This window comes from Hemicordylus capensis, chromosome 1 (assembly GCF_027244095.1).
Source record: "Hemicordylus capensis ecotype Gifberg chromosome 1, rHemCap1.1.pri, whole genome shotgun sequence".
In the NCBI taxonomy this organism is placed as follows: domain Eukaryota; kingdom Metazoa; phylum Chordata; class Lepidosauria; order Squamata; family Cordylidae; genus Hemicordylus; species Hemicordylus capensis.
In genome coordinates, this window is record NC_069657.1 from 194,845,168 (window position 1) to 194,866,115 (window position 20,948).

Below are 20,948 nucleotides of genomic sequence, written 5' to 3' on the forward strand. Positions count from 1 at the left end.
TGGCTGAGTGACAGCTCGCTCTTCACTCTCTCCCTCCTGCCTCTCCAAAGACTAAAGGAGGGCAGGTGCCCATCTTCACTTTTTGCCCCCAGGCCCACTCCAACCTTGCCACACCTTTGACACTGGCATTACGCATCATGTTGGCCACTAACTATAAGCATCTCCAGACTAGTCCACACACGAAGAATATTCTGCTCATGCAGCGGGGAGGGAGCCAATCTCTCTGTAGCACTCTGTTCCTGCCACCCCATATATCACTCAGCAAGGTGCAGGGAACAGCAGGGAATCAGTGAGAATGTTTCCTCGCCCTTGTGCAAGCACAACATCCTTCTTGTGTGACTGGAACTAGTCTGGCTGCTGCCCACTGAGATGCCCCTGACTCTTCATCTAGGAATGTCAGGCTGAGATGAGTACTGTTCAGTGTGTACACCAGGCTGAAGTGCTCTATGTCAAAGTAAGCCCACTTCCCACTATTGGCAATGGCTGACATGAGGAAAATTACTCAAAGCAGTCTCACTGGAACTGAAAGGACAAGATAGGCAATGCCTACTTTCAATTTCAATGAGACTACTTTGAGTAATTTCCCTCATGTCAACCAATATTCACAAGCATCCTTCCTATCTAACATATTAAATTGCATTTAGTGAAGCTCAGTTTCTGTGCTCTCTGGCATTATTTCTGTCACTCAATAGGTGTAAATATTGAAATACATATTATGTATTTCATACATTTTTATCCCAGCCAAGGAGCTCAGAGCAGTATAACTGGCTCTCCCTCCCATTTTATCCACATAACCAACCCTGTGAGGTAGATAAAGCTGAGAGCAGAGGGCACAGGCGGCTCGCGTTCGAGCAGTGGCAGCATGCTTCCCCGCCTTGTTCCTGTGGCCATCTCACTTGCCCCTTCTCCCCATGGCTGACCGCCACAGGCACCCCCCCCCCAAGGTGGCCTCCTCCCTGACGCAGCAGGCCACAAAGAGGCTGTCCTGTCCTTGCCCCTCAGCTGGCCACTGCGCATGCACAGTGGCATGGAGAGTTAAGGGCTGAGCAAGGCGGCCCTGGAGGCAGCTCAGCAGGGGCTCTCCAAACCTGTACACACAAATACAGTTCCACCCATGGCTGAGAGACGGTAACTAGCCAAGGTGACCAAGTGAGCTTCACCCAGTGCAGGTTCAACCCCCATCCTCTACAGCACGCTGGTTCTCTTATGAATACAAACGTTTCAAAGCAGATTTTTAAAATATATGATTACAACACCCAACAAGCAAGTAATACTGAAAGTTTAAGTCAGAAAGCAATCCAAGTATAATGACTGAGGTCAACGGTTCTGGTATCCTAGGACAATTAAGGACTGGGCTGGAAGGCAGAGAAAGAAGCCAAACTAGAAACCACCATACTGCAAGCGTGTTCATCACTCCTGTCTCCGCAGTCATCATCATGGTCACAAACAAAGGCTCGAGGGATACATTCTCCATTGCCGCACTGAAACTGGGTGTTGGAGCATCCATGAGCTGAAAGGAATGAAAAAGACAGGAATGGGTCCTGGAAACAAATCCCAGCATTTAGCTTATTAGTACATGAGCCAACTGAGGTGGTCAGTACTGTCTGAGGGGAGAAATGTCCATTGGTGGGTTTTTTTTGACAATGTCTACACCCCTAGGGATGGAAAATAGGTGACAGGATTGCAGTACTTTCAGCTTTCAATGTGTTATCATACTTTAATTGTCCCAATCACGGGACCTGCAGTGGCCCAATTTGCCATGGTGTTTTAAAAGCATGTAAAAAAATTAAAAACACAAGACTACTATAAAATTGTATCACTGTTGTCAGAGGAATGGAAATTAGGGATATGCATGAACTGAGGTCCGTGCACAACCCTAATGGAAATGATTCGAGTTGGCAGGAATGTCTTCCAAAGATTACTTCATGGAGAGTGAATGACATTTGTTCATTATCACCATGACCCTGACCCTAACGACCCTAACCCTCACCTCTGTTTAAAAAAAAAAGACTGCAATTGTACCCTAATTGTTTGTAGGTAAGTATAAAGAAGGGGTGATAACACAGAGATGCAACCACGCTATTACCTATTTCCCATCTCTAAGGGGACAGACATTGCCAAAAATCACCTTGAGCATTTGTCCCCTGAGATAGTACAGATGGTCAAAATTTGTGGGCCTGGCTTATGGGCCAGATGACCAGGAGTCAAATGGCCACGTGTGTGTGCAAATGCAGTACTTACTACAGTTCGTTTCATCAGATGCATCTCTGCAATCCACTTTGCCATCGCAGTGCTGGCTTGCATTAAAACATGCGCCATTGGAACAAGTTAGCTCATCACAGGCTGGGTACTCTGTAAGGAGAAAAATGCTTTACTGCGCTATAAATAGGCAGCTATACATTAGGCCACTTGTTTTTGCTTTTTATGGTTGCTTTTTATAATATGGAAGAACAATGGAATTCCCACAATGGAATATTTCTTGACAGTCATCAGTTTCTCCGTCCTTCTTTGCTCTTGGACTCTTGATGCAACTATCTATCTTTCTGAGGTAGATACTTACAAATAGTAACAATGCAATAAAACATAACACTGATCCTTTCAGTGAAACGTTATATTTAGGCTACTTCATACTTCCCCAGATTCCACTACTCTACAATATACTGAGGCTTGCTTGTCTTCAGAATTTGATCCTGACTCATCCTATTGCTTCTTGATTCTGATCCAGAGAAACTCGTCACACTTAAAACCTGTCGAGATCAATGGGACTTTAGCTAGCAACTTTGAATTCTGAAGAACTTAGGCCTGACTAACTTTCTCTAGATCAGAACAATGGTGTCTCACCCTGAATACCCATGAGCTCCAATCCAGTGCATATGCCAGAGGTTCAACATGCACACAGTACTCTGGGTGAATAAGTTCTGTCCCATCTCCATTGCACATACAGAAAATACCTGACTCTAAAGTAAGTAGGGCAACCCCCATTTGCAACATTCAGTGGCCCCAGTCTAGAGAAAGTTAGTCACACACAGGTCCCATTGACTTAAGCTAGGCAAGGAGCTTGTCCCAGTGATTTCAGTGGGATTTTGCATGACTATCTTGCATTGGATTCCATTCCCTGGGGGCAAAAGAGCTCTGCAAACTTTGGGAATGAGGGGAAAAAAATCTCATATTCTTCCCCATTTTGCTTCATCCTAAAGCTTGTCTAGTTTTCTCCACTCTCCATTGTCACAACCTTTTATTCCAGTATGATCCAGTGTTCAGGACCTAACACCAACCGGACACATACATATGAGGTGCAATCCTGTGGATTTGGAAATGAAGTCACATTGTGTTCAGTGGGGCTTACTCCCTAGTGTGTTTCAGATTGCAGCCTTAGATAGGTAGCAGCTTCTTTGCTATGTCAATGTTGCTTACAGTCAACTCCTAGAAGCTCTTCCCACGATCAAGTGGGAAGGGCTACACAATTATGCGGCGAGGAAGCCCAAAATTGCTTACCACCCTGCAGATGGTCAAACAGAACTTCCCAGGCAGGCGGATCGGCCACGCAGATGAGCAGCGGCTTCACTTGGGCACTCCTGCGCCCGGCCACAGCTCGTCTGGCAGCTTCAGGGGTCGGGCAAAGGGAAGCACCACTGTGTGGTGCCCCACCTCCCGGAGCCCCAGGAATGCACCACATGAGTGTGTGGTGCATTCCTAGGGTCCCCCCCTCCCCTAGTGTGTCCACCACAGCTGCAAGCAGCTGTAGCAGACACAATCAGAAAAACAGGGTCAGCAGAGCATGTGCTCCGCTAACCTCATTTAAGGCGGGGGCATTTAAGCGGGCTTGCCGCCGGGAGCCACACAACAACCGTTGCAGCACACAACCAGCCCAAACTGGGCTGAATGCCATCACTTTGCCTTTTTTTAAGCAGGTGCAGGCAGAGCGGAGGGAAGAGACGTGGAAATGGCAGGAACCAGCCCCAGCTAGTGAGAGGGGATGCCGCCGCCTTAGAGGGCTGTGAGAGAAAGGCAAGGAGGTGGCAGGAAGGCTGTCCACTGGCTGCTGAGGGATGGGAGGAAAATTGCTGGTTTCCACCGCCACGTTTTTCCCCTCCCCATCCACTGAAATGGTGGCATTCCTCCCCACTTGCCGGGGTTGGTTCCCACCACAGCCATGTTCCTTCCCTCCACCCTGCTGGCACCTGCTGAAAAGTTGCTTCCTTGCCAGTGTTGTGTTTTCTTCCCCCCACCACCTGCTTTTGCTGGGGCTAGTTCCTTCTGGGCTCCAAACAGAAGAGAGAATGGCTGGACTGTCCATACACAATTTGGTATCTGCAGGTCAGTGGGCAGTGTATGATTCAGGATTTCTTCCAAAAGTACCCCCCAAAAAATTCCAACTTCTCTCTGAGAATATCTTAGTGTGAAAAGTAGTACATTCAACTAATTTATTTAAGTGACAGGATTGAATCAGTTTTTGTCACTGCTATTTAAATATTGGCAGAAACAAGGATGGTAAATGCCACTGTTTTCACAAAAACTTGGAGATTGCAATATGCATGGTGCCTGTGGTATGATATAATGGTATTCAGTAATCTAAAAAGCTTTGGTTTGAGATGAGAGTTAAGATGTTTTACATTTTCATTCATGATCTAAAAGGAATGGAAATTGCAAGTTAAGGTGCCCATCTTAATCTCCATGCCACATGAGCTGTAAAGACATTGTAGAGTCTGGTATATGATGATGGCTTTAGAAATGAGGCTCCATGCATCCACATTTTGCCTCTAGGAAGGCAAAACTTAGGCAACTCTAGGAAGTGACTGGGGAAGCTACACCTGTTAAATGCCTGCCTGGATACATTCCTCCCCAGCCTAATGTCCACTGAAAGACCAAGACAAAGCATGGGTGCATGTAGCCTCATTTCTAAAACCATCATCATATACCAGACTGTACAAAGTCTTTACAGCTTATATGGCACAGACGTTAAGATGGGCACCATAATGTCCAATTTCCATTCTTTTTAGAGCATGGGTGAAAATGAAAAGCATCTTAACTCTCATCTCAAACTGAAGGTTTTTGGATTACTGAATTTCCAGACATTTTAAAAAGGGAAATCTGATTAGACACTATGGGGAAGAGCATACCCATGCTGGTGTAGTGGAATCTTCCCATTCTTAGGCAGTATACCTCTGATGCAAAACCTCTGCATTCAAAGGCAGTCTGACACCCCTTAACTGCCACCACATGGCCCCAGTCATTTCATTTCCACCTTGCATTCCCTGGTAAGTACAATGCCACCTCATTTCTGCCATATGTGCCTCCACAAGTCCATTCGTCACCCTGCCCCCACTGCCTCATATAGCTAGTGAGGACCCCTGTAACCTTGCTACCAGCTTGTGCTTCTTCATAAGCATTCACCCAAGCTTCAGTTCACTTTCACAACCCATTGCTAGGGATATGCACAGAACCAGGTGGGAGTGACTCAAGGGGGTGGCGGTGCCACTTTAAGGGTAGGGGAGAGTGCACTTACACCTCCTCCCGCTTTTCCGTAAAAGCCTTTGGGGTGGCAGTGTATATCCCTGCCGCCCCTTCCACCTCTTCAACCGAAAGTGGCCGGAAGTACCGGCTGTGCGTGCGCACATCGCGCACATGCACATGCAGACAGGCACTCGCACGCGACATGCACACCTGGTACTTCCGGGCACTTCTGGCCGAAGAGGGGGAAGGGGCGGCAGGAAGGTACACTGCTGCCCCAAAGGCTTTTACGGAAAATGAGCACTGGTGGGGGGGAAACAGGGGGAGGGGTAAGTGCACCCTCCCCCACCCTTAAAGTGGCACACACACCCCGGCTTCAAACTTCGAACTCACCCCCGTGTTCAAACCTGTTCGGAGGATCGTAAAAGGGCCTCCAAACAGGTTTGTGCACATCCCTATCCGTTGCCACCTCCTTGCATCCCCTCACAAGTTCATACACCACTCCACCACAGCCCTGGAAATAGCGTTGGGAGGAAGTATACTTCCCAGATGTCCCCATGTGCTTTCTCAATGTCCCTGTGTGAATTCACATCCCCATGGGGCTCTGCTTCTCGCAGAAGAGGCCCTCCCAGTACCAGGAATGTAATGAACTGCACCAGAGATGGCCATGGTGGAAGCAGCACCAGAGGGATGCTACAGATTCATTGGGATTGCTGCACCCAATGAACAGCCCTAGTAGCCAATATCTGTTTTCTAGAGTTTAAGGGTCAGGTGGTTGTTTTTTTTAAAAAACCTGCTGCATCTCAGCCACTTCCTGCAACAGATCTGAAAGGGTGGTGTCCCCTAGTTGATGCCTGCAAGCTTTCCGGCAGATAGGGCAGACAATTTAGATTTTATCACCAAGAGAATATTCGGGGCTTATACTGTTAAAATACTGAAACAACTCCCCCGTCTTAACTATATTAACAGACATAAGGAAGTTTATTTGGTGGGAGTTCTCTCCACCATAGAAGCTCCCTTTGCAATCAGAAGATAAATTTCCTTTCTATTGAAAAACTGCTGATTTTGATCAGTATTCTTTGGAAAGTACTTTAGTGTCTTAAGCCTTGTTTGACAGAAGTTGGCTCTCCAGGGCGCTTTCCAGCCTAGCTGCTCAACAGCAGCAAAATGCCTCCGTTCAGGCAAGTCACATTCGAAACATAAACAGTAGGAGGAGCAGTCTCACAGAAACTAACAACCAGAAAAAACAGCAACTTTTTAATGCCAGATATATGACGTCCTAGCTCTATATCTACTGTATTGCTCTATGATTACGGTAATAGTCATAGAGCCTAGCTCTATGACTACTGTAATGCAATCTATGTGAGGCTGCCTTTGTACATAGTCCAGAAAGTACAATTGATACAGAACGCGGCAGCAAGATTGGTCTCTGGGAGAAAACGAAGGAACCACATAACACCAGTTCTAAAAGAACTGCACTGGCTGCTGATATGTTTCCGGGTGAAATACAAAATGCTAGTTATTACTTATAAAGCCTTTAACGGCTTGGGTCCAGACTATCTGAGAGAGCGCCTCCTTTGTCATAATCCCTGCCGCCTGTTAACGATCTTCTGGAGAGGTCCAGTTACGGTTGCCACCAGCTCGTTTGGTGGCAACCCAGCAGGCTTTCTCTGTGGCTGTCCCAGGCCTTTGGAATAAGCTTCCTGCTTAAATAACAGCATCTCCTTCTCTATTTGTTTTCAGGAAGAACCTTAAGACCCTCCTGTTTTCTCAGGCTTTTAATTAGAATTGATTTTAATGATTTTTAAAACTAGTTTTAATAATTTTATTATATAGCTTTTATTGTAATGTATTTTAATTTGTGACTTTTAAATATTTTAAATTTTGTACACCACCTAGAGATATGCATATCAGACGGTATAAATGAATGAATGAATGAATGAGTGAGTGAATGAATAAATAAATAAAGATCACAGCAATTAAATTCGAAACAAGGCACTGGAAATATGAACAGCACCCTGCTATCTGCATGGGACTGTGGTGTCACAATGCAGGAAGTGTGGAAGCACACTTCTAAGATATGGCGTGACCTCATTGCAGGGTCTAATCTGGAAAGCGCCCAGACTAATAGCATTATAAGCCTCAGTGACTGGGCTGGGCATCTCATTGATCTCCATACTCACAAAATACCACCCCCACTTTAGTAGCACAGATCTCCTTTTCTTTTTTTGACAACACTAGTTATTAAGGGATATTTTAAGTCTGCACACTTGGCAGCACTCTACTCAGCCCAACACAGTGATCAAGATCCAAATGGTAAAATTTTCAAAGTTCTATTTTGACTGAAGCTCTATAGATTACCTACCAAATAATGTAATCGTGTGAGCTCAAACAACAACAAACAACTTCCTGAACACCAAAAACTTTGTAATGCCTTCAACTAATACACCCCAAACACCTGAAAAAACCCAATGAAACAAAATTAGTGGATTCAGTAATAGTGGCAGTGTAATCCCACTTTATGATTATTCAGCAGAGAATAAGGACACAAGAAGAAGCAGGTAATTTGTTTTCACTTTAAATCTGTACTTCACTTTTTTTCTTCACACACACAATGATCATTAAAAATAACAAATGCTTTAACAATCGTGTCCAAAACTACAGATTGTCTCCCCAGACAATCTTTTTATATTTTATATTTATTTTATATTTTATATTTTAAAAGTTGTACACAAGTGGTGTAGCCTCTGAGCATAGACAGAGTGGCTTTCTTACCGTTAAGCCTCAGGCCTCCATTAAATGATTAATGACTGATAGGATAATGGCTTACTCAAAGGAGTCTCATTGGAATTAAAAGGACATTAGGCATTCCTTAATCTGTTCTTTTAATTTCAGTAGGATTACTTTGAGTAATGTTCCTCATGTCAGTTGCTATCTCTTTCTTGCTGTATTTTCTACGAACAGGCAAGGATGGATTATTGGCATTTTTGTTTTAAATATACTAACAGATCTTATGCCCTGTGGGATGCTTTGGCTAAAGTCAGATTCTTTGAGAACAATCTATGTGCTGGGTGGGATGCTGGTGGGTTTGTTTATTTATTTATATACCGCCCCTCCATAAATGGCTCAGGACGGTTTACAACAAATGTAAGGTTTCCACGTATGATTTTTAAAGGACCTTTCCATTATTCTCCTCTCCCCCAACACCACTTTTCAGGGATTGTTTAACTATTTCCTCATTATATGGAAGCAAGTCCCACTGACTTTAACGGAGTTTACTTCTTTCTAGGTGTGCACATAGAATTGCAGGTACAGTTATCAAAATTCTGCTGGGAAAGGCAGGTGTACTCCAGCCCAGCATCCTCCTCCTCACAGTGCTCGGCTACATGCTTCCAGAAAGCTCCAAAAACCATTCCAACCCAATGCCAACGAACTATTATTGTGGTGCAGACTGCCCTTGAACATGGAGGTTCTACATGACAGCCAAACCACTAGGGATGTGCACAAGCCAGTTTGGTGCCTCCTGTGGGAAGTGCCAAACTGGCTCGGGCACCGGCGTTTGAACCAGTTTGGCAGGGTAAGGAGCGGTTCTCTTAAAAATAAGGTAAGCCACTCCCTACTTGCTCCCCTGCCGCTTTTCCGTTGGTGGCACCCACTCTCCAAAAGGCTGCGTCGCTGTTCCCTACAGCTTCTGAAAGGTGTCAGTGCACTCATAGCTGGCACACAGAGGCAGTAGGGAACAGGGCCGCAGCCACGCACAGCCTTTTGGAGAGTGGGTGCCACTGCCAGAAAATAGGTGGGGCAGTGGGCAAGCAGGTAGGGAGCTCTTTGCCTGCTTTTTAAGGGAACCGCTCCCCTACCCTGCTGGTGGCTGCCTGAGCCATTCGTGCACATCCCTACAAACCACCTGTGAATATGGAGGCTTCAATTCTTAAGTATGCCCAAGGGTTCAAGGTATGCCCATTTTGGCTCTCATGTAGAACCTCCATGTTCAAGAGAAGTATACACCAGAATGGTGGTTTCTTGGTGCTGGGTGGGAATGGTCTTTAGGATTTCCTTGAGGTTCCTCCTTTGGAACTTCCTAGCATAGGGTCCTTGGTCCCAATCATATACATTTTTACTCAGAAGTAAGCCCCAGAGAAATAAATGGTTATTTTTATGAAGCAGAAGCAGAGCCAATACACTAATTAAATGGCTTGGAGCTAAAATGCTGGTCTGATGTTTATCTTAGCCTTTGCATGGGTAGTTGTTTCTTGCTGTTAATCCCATTAGCAGCAAAATGGGCTGTGGCTCTGAATCTGCTTCCATTTTACTTCGTGTCCAACTGCTGAGCTAATACTGGGAGCATTGTGCATTTGACTGGCCTCTTACATATGATACCTCATTTAGAAACAGAGAGAATCTCCTATGAAGTTTAAACCTGCCTTCAGCAACATCAGTTGTGATCCAGAAGAATTTGCTGGAGCAAAGCAGAGCAAACACATCTATTTTGCATACTTCGGGGGTGGAGGGTGAGATATATGGCCACAACTCCAAGTGAACTTTACTTTACATACAATAGATCAGCAAACTATTCAGCAAAGGTTTTTTCATCTAAAAATTTTTCCTTGGGGAGAAAAATTAGTACCATTTATACTGCTGTGTGCTTATGTCAGCACTGTGGTCGAATGAAAGTGACTGCCTGGAAGCAAATGGAGAAATAAAATACTTTCCAATCTTAATTAATCGATCTTCATTTCTGGCATCTGGAGTAGCATGTCAGAGAACTTATACATTTTACCCTTTTTATTACATTGTTTGTGGGGGGCATTGATATTGGGGTTATTTATTCGTGGCTCAGATGTGGGTGTAAATTGGATGTATGGTCTGAGTGAATAGTTGCAACAAGTGGGGCGGGGGTGAGGGCAGATCAATGTATTATTATTACTGCTGTTGCTTTCTTGCACATTGTATTACTCTGAATGCTAAATTATGAAAATGTATGTCAAATAAATTGTCCATAACAAAACAGAGAAAACGGTCCCACTGAGTTCTAAATACAGTTGGGCTTCCTTGTAAGTGGCTTCCATGTCCCACAGCATGAATGGAAGCAGCACACAATGTGCAGCCATGCAAAAGTCAGCAGTGCCAGTATTGCCCGCTTGCACAGCAGCATCACCAGGTGATTTAGAGCCCCACAGCAGCATGGGCACGTCTGCAGCACGCTCTTTATGCTGCAGGCCATGTAACCCAGTGTCTTTAGTGCTTCAGCTTTAGTCTCAAACAATACCTTTCATCAGGAGGTTTAGACTGCATCAATATGCAGATGACACCCAGCTCTATATTTTTCTGACATCAGACTCTAGGAAAGCACTAGAGGGCATCTGGGGCTGGAGGCGGTGATGGGCTGGATGTGGGCTACCAAACTGAGGTTAAATCCAGAGAAGATGGAGGTGCTGCTGGTCAGTAAAAAAGCCAATCACGATAGAGTGATTCAACCAGCTCTATATGGGGTTGTACTCCCTTTGAAAGAGCAAGTGCTCAGCTTGGGGTTTGAGACTGAAATTGCCTTGGTGTTGCTGGACCCAGCTCTGCTTCTGGATGCTCCATAGAGGCAGTGGCCTGATGTGCCCCTGGTGGCGCAGTGGTAAAACTGCTGCCCTGTAACCAGAAGGTTACAAGTTCGATCCCGACCAGGGGCTCAGGGTTGACTCAGCCTTCCATCTTTCCGAGGTCGGTAAAATGAGTACCCAGAATGTTGGGGGCAATATGCTAAAAAATCATTGTAAACCGCTTAGAGAGCTCCGGCTATAGAGCGGTATATAAATGTAAGTGCTATTGCTATTGCTATGTGCCTTTGCACAGCTTCAGCTAGTGCACCAACTGTGTCCCTTTCTCGAGAAGGCAGATCTGGCCATGGTTACCCATGCCTTAATCACGTCACAGTTGGATTACTGCAATGCCCTTTACAAGAGGCTGCCCCTGAAGAATATTCAGAAACTTCAGTTTCTACAGAATGCAGCTACCAGGATTCTCTCTGGAACTGCTCACTCGTTGCATATTACACCTATTTTGAAAGAGCTGCACTGGATGCCAATTTGTTTCCAGATCCGATTCAAGATGCCGGTTATTACCTTTATAGTCCTTAATAGTTTGAGTCCTGGACACCTGAAGGACTGCCTGCCCCCAAGGGTTTCTGCCCACCCAACAAGGTTGTCAGAGGGGCCTTTGCTCCGTGTGTTGATGCTGAGAGCAGTGTTCCCTCTAAGGCATGCACATGTGTGCGCATTCACAAGTTTTCTGATGTTGGTTCAGTTAATTTTAGATCCCGCTCAGGTTTAATCAGGAAGGTCCCACTCTGAATGCATGAATTGGCAAAACTGCACAAATGGGCCAGCATGACAAAACTGGAGCACAATAATAATCTGATTCTGCAAACTGGGGAAGAACTTCCTGTCACCTGCAGTATCATTCGGATTGTCCGCTTGGCCTTACTTTCAATGTTTGGCTCCACCTATATGTGGGCACAGGCTCTCTCTCTCCCGTTTGAATTTTGCGCTCTCAAGAGTGACAGAAGACAGCCTGACTGCAGGCACGACGCTGAATTTGACCAGCTATGATGTAAACAGCAAATAAATGTGCAAGAAGATGCAGCAACAGAAGTCCCATTCAACGGCTGATGTGAACAATGTTTCATTTATACTGTTATTAAACATCATGTCAGTTTTTAAAAATGTTAAGTTGTATATTTTCAGTCATGCAGATGGATATCCTTAGAGTGGCTCTTTGTTGACCACTTATTCTGAATTTTGATGTAGTTTGGCTCTTTCAGTTGAACAGGTTGCTAACCGTTGCACTATAGTCTACTCTGTGAAGGGCTTAGAGTGGTATAAGAATGATCTAAGCTTAACACTTGATCTCTGTTTTTTGTAATTGACTGATGGTAATTTCAGTGACCCCTATGGTATTGAGGTGCTCTTCAAGGTCTTTTAGAATTGCACCTAGGGCGCTAATTACTATTGGGATTATTTTGGTCTTTTTCTGCCACAGCCTTTCAATTTTGATTTGAAGATCTTTGTATTTTGTGATTTTTTCTATTTCTTTTTCTTCTATTCTGATGTCACCTGGTATTGCTATGTCAATTATTTTGACTTGCTTTTCTTTCTTCTCGGCTACAGTTATATCTGGTGTATTGTGTAGCAGATGCTTGTTTGTAGTCGGAAGTCCCATAATATTTTTACATCTTTATTTTCTACAACTTCTTCAATTTTGTGGTCCCACTTACGGCAGAAACCAATCCTTTAGATATTGCAAGAATATTTTATATAAAAGCTCTTCATAGCTAGTCTTATCTCAAGAAATTCTGGGGAGGAAATTCTTACTACATGTGAGATGCAGCAATGGGAATACTGCATTTACCTCACTTCGAACCCAGGGAGGCAAGCTGCCAGATTGGGCCTTTATTGCATCAATAAATCTGTGCACAGATCTTTCCATGGCCTGGAGTACTCCCACATGAAAGATGCTATGAATTGGGGGTAATAAAGTGGGCTATGAGGGACAATAGCAGTACTTGGCTGACATAATAAAGAAAATTACTCATAGTGGTCCAACTGAAATTAGAAGGACATTTTTATTCCAATAGGATGACTATGGGTAATTTTCCTCATGTAGGCCTTTGAAGTTGCCTTCACTTCATCCATATCCTTAAGTCTGTCACAGCTAAAAGGATGCATGGTATGCCCTTCGATATAGTCACACCCTTTTGAAATTCACTTCTGTTAAGTTTCTAATAATAATATTAATAATAATAATAATTTAAAAAAACATCTAAAACATCAAGTCAAATCAACCATCTGCTCTACATGGACGATCTGAAGTTGTATGGAAAGTCCCAGTCAGACATCGAATCACTGCTAAACACTGTCCGTATATTCAGTAGCGATATAGCAATGGAGTTTGGACTAGACAAGTGTGCTGCATTAATAATGAACAGAGGGAAAATAACAAAAACAGAAGGAATAGAACTGCCCAATGGAAGCAAAATCAAGAACCTGGAAGAGAAAGAACCTTACAAATACTTGGGCATTCTCCAGGCTGATAACATCGCACACACTGAAGTTAAAAGAAAAATTGGAAGTGAATACATCAGGAGAGTCAGAAAAATCCTCAAGTCCAAACTCAGTGGCGGGAACATCATACAAGCTATAAACACCTGGGCTATACCTGTTATTAGATACACTGCAGGAATAATAGACTGGACCCAGGCAGAGCTAGAGACGCTAGATCGTAAGACCAGGAAAATCATGATGCTCTGCACCCCCGCAGTGATGTAGATAGGCTCTACCTCCCTCGCAGCTCAGGTGGAAGAGGAATGCTGCAAGTCCATCAAACAGTAGAGGAGGAGAAAAGAGGCCTTGAAGAATATATAAGGGACAGTGAAGAAGATGCACTTCAAATGGTCAATAACGCGAAACTATTCAACACCAATGAAACAAAACAGGCCTACAAGAAAGAACAAGTCAAGAACTGAGCAGAAAAATGGAGAAATAAGCCCCTGCATGGTCAATATTTACACAATATAAGTGGAAAATCAGACATCACCAAGACCTGGCAATGGCTTAAGAATGGCAACTTGAAGAAAGAAACAGAGGGTTTAATACTGGCTGCACAAGAACAGGCACTAAGAACAAATGCAATAAGAGCAAAAGTTGAAAAATCCACAACAAACAGCAAGTGCCGCCTTTGTAAAGAAGCAGATGAAACAGTGGACCACCTGATCAGCTGTTGTAAGAAGATCGCACAGACTGATTACAAACAAAGGCATGACAAGGTAGCAGGGATGATACACTGGAACATCTGCAAAAAAGACAAGCTACCTGTAGCCAAACATTGGTGGGATCATAAAATTGAAAAAGTTGAAGAAAATGAAGATGTAAAAATATTATGGGACTTCTGACTACAAACAGACAAACATCTGCCACACAATACACCAGATATCACTGTAGTCGAGAAGAAAGAAAAACAAGTCAAAATAATCGACATAACAATACCAGGGGATAGCAGAATAGAAGAAAAAGAAATAGAAAAAATCACCAAATACAAAGATCTACAAATTGAAATTGAAAGGCTGTGGCAGAAGAAGACCAAAATAATCCCAGTGGTAATTGGCGCCCTGGGTGCAGTTCCAAAAGACCTTGAAGAGCACCTCAACACCATAGGGGCCACAGAAATCACCATCAGCCAATTACAAAAAGCAGCTTTACTGGGAACAGCCTATATTCTGCGACAATATCTATAACAACTGACAATAAAATTCAGCCATCCCAGGTCCTTGGGAAGGACTCGATGTCTGAATAAAACAAACCAGTCAATAACACCTGTCTGACTGTGTAAACAAGCAATAATAATAATTCAATTTCTATACCGCCCTTCCCAAAATGGCTCAGGGTGGTTTACAAAGAGAAATAACAAACAAATAAGATGGCTCCCTGTCCCCAAAGGGCTCACATTCTAAAAAGAAACATAAGACACACACCAGCAACAGTCACTGGAAGTACTGTGCGGGGGGTGAATAGGGCCAGTTACTCTCCCCCTGCTAAATAAAGAGAATCACCACAGTAAAAGGTGCCTCCTTGCCAAGTTAGCAAGGGTTAATAATCACCACAGTGCTGCTCCTATTTTTCAGCTACCCATGCTCACAGACACCATTCTGTTGACTAAGAAGGCCTGTCAACACCAACCCTTTAATTAGACAGAACGGTGCTCACTGAGAGAAATAAAGCATTTCCTCAGTCCAAGCCTGAATAGAATGCTGTAAAAACCCTAGGTTTATTGGCCAGTGGAGCAATAAACGGCAATCCAGAATTAAGCCTGGGTCTCCCACAGAGCTGTGCAAATCACCAATCACCTTAAAACAATAACAGGCCCAATTAATTGATGTGCCTCAAAAGTAGACTTTAAAATGAATCAGAATGTGTTGAACCTATAGGTTCCCATTTTCAGACTTCACTGAGAAGATGTTCATTTCAGCAAAGAATGTTGTGGAGGAGAGTTGGTCTTGTGGTAGCAAGCATGACCTCTCCCCATAGCTAAGCAGGGTCTACCCTGGTTGCATATGAATGGGAGACTTGATGTGTGAGCACTGTAAGATATTCCCCTTAGGGGATGGAGCCGCTCTGGGAAGAGCAGAAGGTTTCAAGTTCCCTCCTTGGCTTCTTCAAGATAGGGCTGAAAGAGATTCCTGCCTGCAACCTTGGAGAAGCCGCTGCCAGTCTGTGAAGACAATACTGAGCTAGATAGACCAATGGTCTGACTCAGTATATGGCAGCTTCGTATGTTCCTATGTTTAGTCACGTGATAGAGGCCATAATGCTATCTTCTTGAGCATTTAAAAAAATGAGTTGTGTCAAACACAAGAAGTAGAATTCTGCTGAAATACAAAGGAACCCAGTTAAGATAGAGAATACCATGTCATTAAAGAATATAAAAAGAGCCCTGCTGGATTGAACCAAACATCCATAAGACCCATCGGTCTGTGTCCACAGTGGTCAAACAGATGTCTCTACACCACACAAATTTTATAAGTCTCTTTGTCTCGCCTCTTGTGCCCATCTTAGTGGTTTCCTCCCTCAGCGTCATACCCAAGGCAGCACCTGGGAGTTCAACCTCATCTACCAAGTGAGTGAGCTCAAGCCCATCTAAAATAATTAATATGATGCACCTAGATATCCATGATTACACTGTAATACACATAAATTCTTTGATATTATATTCTTTTTGCCCCACCCATGACATGAACTGATGGATCAATTTCCATTTTTCAAGCGAAAAGTAGCAATCCTAGAAGGAGATATAGAAATGTTCGTTGATTAATTAATTAATTAATTAATTAATTCAATTTCTATACCGTCCTTCCAAAAATGGCTCAGGGCAGTTTACACAGAGAAGTAATAAATAAATAAGATGGATCCCTGTCCCCAAAGGCCTCACAATCTAAAAAGAAACATAAGATAAACACCAGCAACAGTCACTGGAGGTACTGTGCTGGGGGTGGATAGGCCAGTTACTCTCCCCCTGCTCAACAAAGAGAATCACCACGTTAAAAGGTGCCTCCTTGCCAAGTTAGCAGGGGTTGCCAAGTTCAGATGACCTGTTAGAAATTGAATCTCAGAATTAATCACATTTCCTTTTGTACTGAAAAATTTAAAGCATTGTGTTTAGTCATTATTTTATTAAAAGAAATAACAGCAAATGATTTGCCAATCTCCTCTTTTTAGAAACACAGTACAGTGGTCCCTCTACTTACGAAATTAATCCGTTCCGAATGCACATTTGTAAGTCAAAAAGTTCGTAAGTCGAAAAGCGGTTTCCCATAGGAATGCATTGGGAACGGATTAATGTGTTCCGGAGCCTAGAAAAAAGACCCAGACCCCCAGTAAGGCTTGCAAACTGCACAGGAACATTTCTTTTCAAGAATAAACAGGCAGTAAACAGGCAGGCAAGTCAAGGAAACCGCATGTAAAATTCGTAAGTCGAGGAAACCCCATCTAAAAATTTGTAAGTCGAAAAAACCGCATCTAAAACCGGATCTAAAACTGCCGTTTGTAACTCGAAAAATACTTATGTCGAGTAGTTCGTAAGTCGAGGGACCACTGTATTATTTTGTCACCAGAGGGTGGTGGCAAGTGCCATCCTCTGTGCATGAAATGCTATCACCATAACCCTACAAAAAGGAATTTCCAGTATAGGAATTGGCCCTATAAGCAAAACTTCAATTTACTATCAACACTACAATTTGTCAGGAATGCCATAAGGGCAAGCTGAGAGCAGCCTTAAAGTACATACTACCTTTGCAAAATGCAGCCTCTGTTCTGTGTCGTAATTAGCCTTTTCTTACATGACAGTATCATTCAACAAGTACTTCAAGGAGGTTTATGGGCAGTGACAAGTTCAACAGACACCACAGGCTAGCCTTACTCAGTAAATCTTTTGGCTCTATCCCCTGGCCCCTATGTACTTAAAACTGTGACATTGCTCCCAAAGTCCCCAAACTTCCCCTGTCCATTTCTATATCAAATCAAAGGTCTCCACTCTTTGCAAAAAAACATACACTGACAATCAAATCAAGAAATGGTTTTATTCTCATTATTTGTTCTAGGTGAAGAATATTAATTCCCTGGATTATTATTATGTTTGCACAGTCAAACAGGTGTTATTGACTGGTTTGTTTTATCCAGACATTGAATCTTTCCCAAGGACCTGGGATGCCAGAATTTTGTTATCAATATTGTTGTTATAGGTACTGTTGTTGTTATTTACACAGTCAGACAGGTGTTATTGACTGGTTTGTTTTATCCAGACATCGAGTCCTTCCCAAAGACCTGGGATGGCTGAATTTTATTATCAATATTGTTGCTGTTATTATTATAGATATCATCACAGAATATAGGCTGTCCTCAGTAAAGTTGCTTTTTGTAATTGGCTGATGGTGATTTCTGTGGCCCCTATGGTGTTGAGGTGCTCGTCAAGGTGTTTTGGAATTGAACCTAGGGCGCCTATTGACTACTGGGATTATTTGGGTCTTCTTCTGCCACAGCCTTTCAATTTCAATTTGTAGATCTTTGTATTTTGTGATTTTTTCTATTTCTTTTTCTTCTATTCTGCTATCCCCCGGTATTGCTACTTTCTTCTCGACTAGTTATATCTGGTGTATTGTGTGGCAGATGTGTGTCTGTTTGTAGTTGGAAGTCCCATAATATTTTTGCATCTTCATTTTCTACAACTTTTTCAATTTTATGATCCCACCAATGTTTGGCTACAGGTAGCTTATTGTTATTATTATTATTTTGCTCACAGTTCTAGGTTCATAGCTTGTCAAGGAGCACCAGTGATTTTAACTCACTCCAGTCTCCAGCTCCTTTGTCCTGCATGCAGTGTGCTTGTTTCTCCAAGCCAAACTGCTTTTGCTAAACTTGGGCTGTAATCTCTCTGTTTAACATCAGAAGGCAAAAGAGAGAGAGAGAAGGGAGGGAGTCTCATAAACCATACCCGGCTACATAGCAATCGTGGAGTTAATAATTCTCAAAACAATGTAACTGTTATGAGAGAATCAGCACTAATCCATGAAAGAATCTGCAATGAAATTTTGATAACAAGAAGCATATTGTGGCCATTTCTGTCTATCAACAAACCTCTTAATCTTACAAATTGATTAAAATGCCAACGAGAGAAGGGATGAAACCAAATCTAGTGCTAAAGATTGAACTCTACTCACGGCAGCCTCTCTCATCTGTTCCATCAGTGCAGTCCTTCACTCGATCACACCTGTATGCTCTTGGGATACACTGTCCATTCAAACAGGTATATTGCTGACTGGAGCATGTCCGCCCGGCTGAAAGAAAAAGTGTGTTTAGAAGGACATCCATTATCTTGCGCCTTTCATTCCAGAAAACACCATTTAATGCTATGTAGGCAGGGAACCTAAGAATCACATGCACCTTCCTCTTGTAGGCAGCCCTCCCACAACTTCATACTACCTCACAAGCCATCCCTAAAACACAAAGTAGTTTGAAGAGCTGTTACTGGGGATAAAAACAGTGGGAAAACTCTGCTGGTCACACACAAACTCCCGCACATGTCTAGATGGAGTCATTAGACCCTGACCCCATGAATGAAATTCATAGGCATTACACTATACTAGCAGACATCAACCATTAGTCCAATTTGGTCTTCCCCTAACCAAATTCAGGGACACCCTGGGCTAATTTCACAGCCTGGATGAGTCAATGTCCCCTTGTTAAAAACAGAGCCGCTATCTGATAGTTCTTGAGCAATCTTTGAAAAGAGCTGGAGCCACTTCTTAGCACCAGTCAGCCGTATTAGACACAGATATACAGGGATGTCTAACTAGATGGGCTCACTTTGAATGTCGATTCCCATAATCATATTTCTCATGTGACACATGCAGTTGCCTTTTCACCTTAAAGTCCTTCCATCATGGAAACCCAGTATATATCAATATGAAGGAGAACGGGGCATGGGATCATTGGTAAAGTAGACATTCTCTGATATTTAGCAGGGAGAGAGCAACTATTTCTAACCAGTCCCAGCACAGCATCCCTCCGGTGGCTGTTGCTGGTGTCGACCTTATGTTTCTTTTAAAATTTTGAGCCCTTTGGGACAGGGAACCATCTTATTTATTTACTATTTATTTTTCTATATAGGTAGGGAGGAAGGGACTGGTTTAGGAATCTGCTACAGCTGCTGTGTGCTCCTGCTGCTCCTCTCTCTCTCCCTCTCCCAGGTACTGCCTTATTTAACTGAAGTTCTGCCCAGAGGTGTGAGCTTTTGCTCTCAGCCCATCAGTCAGCTGAGGCATGACAACCTGGCCCTATTCTGAAGATTATCCAGCCCTTTCTTTCATCTATACTCATGAAAAAACTAGAAATTCGAGCATAGCATGTGCAAAGGCACCAGAGAACTTGATTAGGCTAACAGTGGTTTCAATCACGAGAGCCAGCATGGTGTAGTGGTTAGAGTGCTGGACTAGGACCGGGGAGACCCGAGTTCAAATCCCCATTCAGCCTTAATACTAACTGGGTGACTCTGGGCCAGTCACTTCTCTCTCAGCCTAACCTACTTCACAGGGTTGTTGTGAAGAGAAACTCAAGTATGTAGTACACCACTCTGGGCTCCTTGGAGGAAGAGCGGGATATAAATGTAAAAATAAATAAAAATAAATAAAAAATAATCCCAACTGACTGTTCAAGTAATGCAAACTCTTTCTGTTAAAGCATGTTATTGTTTAGTGTTTTAGACCTGCTGTTAATTCTTCTCTTTATTTTTAATATAGATTTTTAGTTTTAGTCCTGTTTTGTTTGTCGTTTAATGTTGGGGACAGGAAAAGGCCTTGCCCAACGTCTGATTAAATTACTGAACTTCATACCAAGCAGTGCAAAAATACATGCATTTGTTCACCACACATCAGCATCAGACAGTAGTGGCCTATTCAATCCCAACAACAAATAAATTAAAACCTTGAGAAGATGATTCTGGGCCAGGGGCTGAACAGGATGCCATTAGGTCTGTACCCTCAAAAGATAATGCCCCTTCCCCTACAGGCATTTTTTCAGGGAATTCCCCTTATTTAGAACTTCTGGTTGAGCTTAAAGCTCACTTGTTGCTTGAATGATGCAGCATATTGGCTCACAGATAAACGAGGCTGTGAAGATTCTGAACCATTTAGTCTTCTTGGTCATTTGCCAATAACCAACCTCTGGTAAGCAAACTAAACATGTTCTTTCACTACCCCAAATAGCTCAGGTGAACCCGGCACCCTCCTGCAACCAAGATCTGAGGAGCGCCTGGCTTCAAAGCCACTGAGAAAACCCCCAGCAAGTGTAAAGGATTGCTGCCTGGTATTACAAGCTTACCAGGTAGTCCTAGATACTCTGTAGTTTTATTCCTTTATGGCATTGCAGGGTGGTGGTGTGTGTGATTGCAACATTTTCAAAGTT

At 43.3% G+C, this 20,948-nt stretch overlaps 1 protein-coding gene across 1 annotated transcript in view; it reads right to left on the reverse strand.

Moving 5' to 3' along the window:
* Positions 1-20,948, reverse strand: part of LRP2 (LDL receptor related protein 2) — a 233,622-nt gene that overhangs the window by 164,378 nt on the left and 48,296 nt on the right. Inside the window, exons 4-6 of the mRNA XM_053284455.1 lie at positions 18,707-18,823; positions 2,242-2,352; positions 1,397-1,510 (exon numbers count right to left, since the gene is read on the reverse strand). Of these exons, the coding sequence (XP_053140430.1) occupies positions 1,397-1,510; positions 2,242-2,352; positions 18,707-18,823 (342 nt within the window). The remainder of the gene's footprint in view (positions 1-1,396; positions 1,511-2,241; positions 2,353-18,706; positions 18,824-20,948) is intronic.